This window comes from Mastomys coucha, unplaced genomic scaffold, assembly GCF_008632895.1.
Source record: "Mastomys coucha isolate ucsf_1 unplaced genomic scaffold, UCSF_Mcou_1 pScaffold16, whole genome shotgun sequence".
NCBI classification, from domain to species: Eukaryota; Metazoa; Chordata; class Mammalia; order Rodentia; family Muridae; genus Mastomys; species Mastomys coucha.
The window spans coordinates 69,816,777-69,824,256 of NW_022196898.1; the positions used below are offsets into that span (position 1 = coordinate 69,816,777).

The 7,480-nt window shown below is 44.3% G+C and overlaps 1 protein-coding gene across 1 annotated transcript in view; it reads left to right on the forward strand.

Annotated features, from left to right (window-relative positions):
• The window catches only part of Abca4 (ATP binding cassette subfamily A member 4), a 141,613-nt gene that overhangs the window by 103,131 nt on the left and 31,002 nt on the right, over positions 1–7,480 (forward strand). The window contains exons 31-35 of the mRNA XM_031375329.1: positions 604–698; positions 2,283–2,315; positions 6,689–6,794; positions 6,923–6,997; positions 7,238–7,407. Of these exons, the coding sequence (XP_031231189.1) occupies positions 604–698; positions 2,283–2,315; positions 6,689–6,794; positions 6,923–6,997; positions 7,238–7,407 (479 nt within the window). The remainder of the gene's footprint in view (positions 1–603; positions 699–2,282; positions 2,316–6,688; positions 6,795–6,922; positions 6,998–7,237; positions 7,408–7,480) is intronic.

Here is a 7,480-nt window from a genome sequence, read left to right on the forward strand (position 1 = left end):
GATTTTGTAAAATATAAAGCATTATTCAAATAATTTCATTTGCATTACAAATATTCAAATATATTATTATTTGATAGCTGCACGCTGGGTACTGGGTTGGGTTGCAAAAGTCAGCAAGTCAGAGAAGGCCCCCGCCTTCACAGAGACAATTTAATACGTGGGATAGTATCGGAACAGTGAGTCGACTGAGACAAAGTGATGTGTCATGAGTGATGAGCGCTGGCAGGTGCACAAGATGATGGATGATCTTTATCTTTAAAACTCAGTCTGACAGTGGGTGCAGAGCAGAATGTGGAGTCACAGAAGCAGTATGGAAGGTTCTGGAAAGGTCTAGGCAAGGTCTAGGTGGTGGCTGAGATTGGGGTAACAGGATCAGCATGGACGAGACAAATGTCTTGGAGATTTTGCATTTAAGCTTTCCGTCGATGGATGGATTGAGAAAAAAGGGGGTGAGGATCAACAGGACCCCCAGATCACTGATGCAGGAACTGGGAAGCCAGGAGGGCTGCCTTTAGTGTTTCCTCAAATCTGAATCCATGATAACTTCTGGAGAACAGCAGTTTCACAAACTCCCCAGATCTTGACCATGTCTCTTTGCCATAGAGGACACAGCGCAGCACTGAAGTCCTACAAGACCTCACGAACAGGAACATCTCCGACTACTTGGTAAAAACGTACCCTGCTCTCATAAGAAGCAGGTAGGTGACCCTGTCACACTTGTAATCTTGGCTGCCTCATGACATCAGCCAAGCCAGAAAGTCAGATTCTTACCGTTGACTGTGAGGTGGCAGCTGAGTGTGAGGGTCTCACAGCAGAAAGATAACTGAGGTGTGTACCTACCAGGGGCAACTCAGGCTAAGTGTTTTGTTTCTTTCTCTGTTTAAGATAAGTAGTCAAAGTTTATCCCAGGCACTGTTGCAAATGTCACCCCAAAAATGTATTCAGTAAGGAAGTTTTATGTCTTAAGGAATTAAGAAAGATAAAGTTTGTAGGGGATGGGGAGAAGAGGAGGGGAGTTGAGGAGTAAACATGGAGGGAGAGGGCTGGAGCGAAGGCTCAGCATTAAGATCAGTGGCTGCTCTTCCAGAGGACCACGGTTCAATTCCCAGCAATCACGTGGTGGCTCCCAACGTGGTAACTCCAGTTCCAGAGGATCTGGCCTCCCTCACACAGACATACAAGCAGGAAAAACACCAGTTCACATAAAAAAAAAATCTTTAAAAAAAAAGTGGAGGAAGAAAGAAAGAGAAGCCAAGGGAGATTGAAAGGGGAACGGCAAGGGCTGGTGTCTGAGCCCCTGCCAGGTCAGGCACTAGCTAGGGACCGCGGTTGTCACCCTCATTATTACCTGTCACGTCCACCCTTGAACACATCCACAGACACTTTGCTATTTAGAACTCTCAGCTCTGCAGCTGTTCTTATCAAGCCCGGCCTGGGCTGGAAGGCCATCGGCAGCCCCTGCACGAACAGAAGGCAGGTTAACAAAAGCATCCCACTGAGAAAGATCCTTAAGGAAGTCTGATCTAGTCTCCACCTGGTCTATGGCTCTCAAACGAAGCATACGCTCTAAAGTTACTAGCAATTACACTTGCTTTCCATACCAGCATCTGGATGAGTGATAGAAGGACCTAAGGGCTGGAGAGCGTAGCAGGTGGTACAAGCAGCTGCCGGGAGGGCGGGGCCACACTAGCAGTGAGCAAAGAGAGCTTCCAGAAACCAAAGCGGAGGAGGGTGAGTTTAATCACTCACTAAATAAGCAACGAGCACGCCAAACCTGGCTCAGTAGCAAATTAGCATTATGGACATTCTGATATTTTACTTAGCAGTGGCAGTCCAGGGCTAGCTTGAACCCCAGGGGCCAGAGTTTCCTTACCACATTACCTTACCTCCACAGGCCCAAAGTCAGGACTCCTCCCAAGGATACAAGTGATTATTAGAATTTCTTGTACACTATAAGAGAGGGAGGGCTTCCGGCTTTATCCCACACTGGCGTGATTATTGGCCATGGTTTTTAGGTCCAGACTGGGTTCACTGGTCCAGCATGAGGCCTGACTAAAGGACTAGTCAGAAAGTCCAGCATGCAAAAGGCAACTGAGAGATCCAGGGTTGGAACCTAACAGTCCTTTGTGTCTTCAGGCATGCCAGCTTCCACACTACATTGCTTAGGTGTCAGGAAGTTCAGAAACATCCCGAGAACTGAGATGCCCCAATGACTAGAGAGAAAATGTAATGCTAATGCTATTCTGATGGTAGTTAATATATGATTTTATTTTGGCTTTCAGCTTAAAGAGCAAATTCTGGGTTAATGAACAGAGGTAAGAAACTATTTGGGGACATTGAAATAGCTCATTTCTAGGTGTGACTGCTGGATCATTAAATTAGTTGATGCTGGGGGTGGGGATAATATGATCTCATGAATTATGCAGCAATCTCATTGTTTTTCTGTTTTGTTTTGTTTTTTTGTTTTGTTTTTCGAGACAGGGTTTCTCTGTGTAGCGGGAGGGACTTAGTTATAGAGTGGGCGGGACTTAGTCTCAGAGTGGGTGGGGTTTAGTCACTACTGGGCAGGTGTTAGTGTGCAACTTAGTTTTAGGGTGGGCGGGGCTTAATTTTGTCTGTTGAAGCTGTTGGGTCTCCTCCTGCTTCAGAGAATTATAAGCCAATCATTGACATACTCAGACTAATGTTTTCTTTCTTTCTTTCTTTCTTTCTTTCTTTTTTCTTTTTTTCTTTTTTGGTTTTTCGAGACAGGGTTTTCCTGTGTAGCCCTGGCTGTCCTGGAACTCACTCTGTAGACCAGGCTGGCCTCTAACTCAGAAATCCGCCTGCCTCTGCCTCCCAAGTGTTGGGATTAAAGGCATGCGCCACCACCGCCCAGCTAATGTTTTCATCTTTATGAAAGCCATAAGAAGGTAGCCCAAAAGTGAGAACCCAAGTTAAGAAAGACACAAGTTGACAGGTGGTGGTGGCACATACCTTTAGTCCCAACACCTGGGAGACAGAGGCAGGCAGATTTCCATGAGTTCAAGACCAGCCTGCTCTACAGAGTAAGTTCCAGGACCCAGAGCTACATAGAGAAACCCTGCCTTAATGCTCCCTCAAAAAAGAAAGAAAGAAAGAAAGAAATACAGACAGACAGACAGACAGACAGACAAGAGTTGAGGCAGAAGAGAGTTGGGTTGTCTAAGTCAGGCGTGGGACTAAGAGACACAAAGAGAAAGGAATGGTGGTGTTGGATAGCGCCAGAAGTACCCGCAAAGGGCAGAGAAGACACAAAAGAGAAATTACAGGTTGGGCCCACAGTTAAGTCAAGGAAGACATCAAAAAGGGCTAACCCAGGGGAAAGGAGCAGGAATTATCTAGATGTTTATAAAAGGGAAAAAGACATTAAGAAAAGCCAGCGGGTGCCACAGCAGAGACTTGGAGGTAGCCTGAAACATGAAGAGTTAACTATGAGGAAGATGGGGTTATGCCAGGATAAGGGTACAGACACCATCTTGAAATAGAAATGGGAAAGAATTAAAAACTAGCTTAAGCTGGGCTGTCGTAGTGCATACCTTTAATCCCAGCACTTAGGAGGCTGAGGCAGGTGGCTCTCATGAGTTTGAGGCCAGCCTGGTCTATGGAGTGAGTTCCCAGAGAGCCAGGGCTGTTACACAAAGAAACTTTGTCTCAAAAACAAACCGAAACCAAAACCAACCAACCAACCAACCAAACATCAGCTTAAATCTTGATACAGTGGCCTTTACTTCTAGTTCCAGTAACTGGGAGGCCAAAACAAGAGAATCACTTGAGTACAAGAGTATTAAGGCTAGCTTGAGCAATATAGTAAGACTGCCTCAAAATGTGAATTGTAGATCAACAGAATTGATATCATTAAAAATGCTGATATTGCTCAAAGCAATCTACAGACTCAACACAATGACCCACATCAACACACCAACGACCCACACCAACACACCAACAACAACCCACATCGACACACCAACGACCCACCTCAACATGCCGATTGATTGTTGGGTTCAGGAGCCACCTTGCAAACCACAGGAACAGCAATCTCAGTCAGGCAGGGTTGCTTTACTGAGCGTAAACCCAAAGACTGACCAGGAGAACAGCTCTGGCTGGAGAGCTGAATGCTGGACATTTCTCAGGGCCAACTTACAAAGGCTAAAACTGCAAAACCCACAGTGAGCTCCTATGCAGATATGGGGTGGGGGGTGGGGCGGCTGTAGGCTGGCTGGACTTTTCTCACATTTCCTTAGTAATTTAGACCTAATAGTTCAAGCCTACTACTCCTATCTTGCTTGGTCCTGAGTGAAGACTGCAGCTGGGGAATTTTTTAAGATTAATAAACCTTACAACATGTAGAACATAACAGTGTATGTGGTCAGCATAACCCTGCTCTAAGTCAAGTTATTTTTCTGTGTCGGTGACTGGCAGGCATATTATAACAATAATAGGAAGTAGTAGTTGCCAGGCATGGAACAAATGGCTACAGCTGGGCAGGCCTCAACACCGATGATCTCCAACAACATGCTGAAGATGACATTCTCCACAGGAATTAGAAGACTTGGGTGTGATGGCCCAGAAGATTAAGGCTCTTGCTACCAAGCCTGATGACCCGAGTTCAATCCCCTGGATCCAGATTGTAAAGCTGAGAACTGATTGTAAAAAAAGAATTGGCGGGCTGGTGAGATGGCTCAGCGGGGAAGAGCACCAACTGCTTTTCGGAAGGTCATGAGTTCAAATCCCAGCAACCACATGGTGGCTCACAACCACCCATAATGAGATCTGATGCCTTCGTCTGGTGCGTCTGAAGACAGCTACAGTGTACTTACATATAATAAATAAATAAATCTTTAAAAAAAAAAAAAAGAATTGGCTCTTGCCAGTTGTCTCTGACCTCCACATATATGTGTGCCCCTGCCATGATAAATAAATAAATGTAATTTTTTTTAAAGAAGTAGGGAAAATGGCCCAAAATACATACAGAAGCACAAAAAGATGCTGAAAAGTTAAAACAACCATGTACAAAATGAGCAGTGCTGAAGACACACACCTGGCTTCGGACTTCAGATCATGGCAATACTGGCTCAGATATGTATATTTGGAGTAATGATTAAGGGAAAAAGAAGCTATGAATTTGAGAGTAGGGAGTGGCATATGGGAGGTTTGGGAGGGAGAAAAAAGGAAGGAGGAAATGGTGTCATTATACTATAATCTTAAAAATAAAAGAAATTTAAAAAATAACACATGGGGCTGGTAAGATGGCTCAGCAGTTAAGAGCACTGGCTGCTTGCTCTTCCAGAGGTCCTGAGTTCAATTCCCAGCAACCACATGGTGGCTTATAACCATTTGTAACGGGATCTGATGCCCTCTTCTGGTGTGTCTGAAGACAGCAACAATGTACTCATCTAAATGAAATAAAGAAATCTTAAAAAAAAAAAATCAACACATTGACCAATTGGGGTAAAATAGAAGACTTATCCATAAACCCACATAGTTACAACCAGTTGGTTTTTGATAATGGTGCCTAAAAGTATATTGGAAAAAAAAGATGCCCGTTAATAAATGGTGCCGGGCTACCTAGTCATCCACCTCCAGCTACTCCTCTCTCAAAATTTACTTCAAAATGGTAACTTAATTCATGTTAAAAAATTAGTTAACAACATATAGAAATATGTCTTACGGTAAGCCCTGAAACTTTGAAACTACTAAAGGGAGACTACTTTGAGATATAAGCACAGGCAAAGAAGTTCTGACACCTCAAGAAAGGAGAGCAAATTGAAGGCTTCTCTACAGCAAAGAAAATAACCATCACAGGGAAGAGATGCCCTTCCCAGCATGGAAGAAGCCATTCGTTCAATAAGGGACTAATACCCACAATATATAAAGAACTCATAAAGTTAAATGCCAAAAGAACGAGTAAACTAATGAATGAACAAATAAAATGAACAGACCTTTCTTAAAAGAAATACAAGTAGCCAATACATGCATGAAAGATGTTCAACATCCTTAGGTACCAGACGTCAAAAACTACACTGAAATCCCATCTCCCCCCAAGTCAGTGGCTGTCATGAAGAAGACAGATGACTACAAACGCTGTTGCGTATACAGAGGGAAAAGGAACCCTTATATACCATCTGTGGGGATGTACATCCAGCCACTATGGAAATCAGTGCAGTGATTCCTCCAAGAACTAAGGGTAGAACCAGGGTCGATCTCTACCACTCCTGACATATTTCCAAAGGAACCTATGTTAACATACAACAGACACTCGCACATCCAGGTTTACTGCAGCACTGTTTGCACCAGGCAAGCAAAGGAATCCACCTAGGTACCTGTTAGAGAAGACGTGATGTGTGAGGTTATATGCACCCACCACAGAGAAGGATTGAATCCTGTCATTTTCAGAAAAAAGGCATAAAACCAAAGAGCAACACGTTAATCAAAATGAGCCAGAGTTAGAGAGACAAATGTATGCTTTCTCTCATATGTGGAATCTAGAATGTGGGTTTACTTGCTTCTAATTTTAGAGAGTAGGAGAACTATTTGGAGAATAAGGGAGGACATGTTATTTGAAAGCCAGGCAGTTCCCCTCACATCCACATCCCCTACGGAAGCTGAGATGGCGCTTCCTGGGCACGAGCATCCTGGCACTGACAGGGGCTTTCTTACGGCCTTGTAGGTATGGAGGAATTTCCATCGGAGGAAAGCTCCCAGCCATCCCCATCAGTGGGAAAGCACTCGTTGGCTTTTTAAGTGACCTTGGCCAGATGATGAACGTGACTGGGGTATGTAAAGACTTTGGGGATGAATTTTTGACTTGTTTAAATATTAAGAGATGGAAATTCTCTTAAGTACTACAGAAGGAGGGAAAGAGAAAAAAACCAAACATTTCTTGTTTGTTGTGCTGTTCAAGGGTCCTGTCACCCGAGAGGCCTCCAAAGAAATGCATGACTTCCTCAAATATCTTGAAACCACAGACAACATTAAGGTACCTGACCTGAAGCTAAAAATTCCCGTGAGCTCATTATTTGACTGTTTTGTACCCTGCGTAACTGAATTCCATTCCACCTGCTGAAGTGTGGAATGCTCGCTTGCCAAGTCCTTCCTCCACCTCATGCATGCTCATTTTGCTGCTGGTAGCTTTTCCTTTAAACAGCCCATTAGTATCCCCCCTCAGATGCCTGTAGTGTAGCCAGGCCCATCCAATCAGCCTGTCTCTGCCCTCTAGGTATGGTTTAACAACAAGGGCTGGCATGCCCTGGTCAGCTTTCTGAATGTGGCTCACAACGCCATCTTACGGGCCAGCCTGCCCAAGGACAGGGACCCTGAGGACTATGGAATCACCATTATCAGCCAGCCTCTGAACCTGACGAAGGAGCAGCTCTCGGAGATCACAGTGTGAGATGCTCTCAGCATCTTTCCCATCTTCTTATCTCTCTGGAAACCAAAAGGAGTTTTTTTTTTTTTTTTT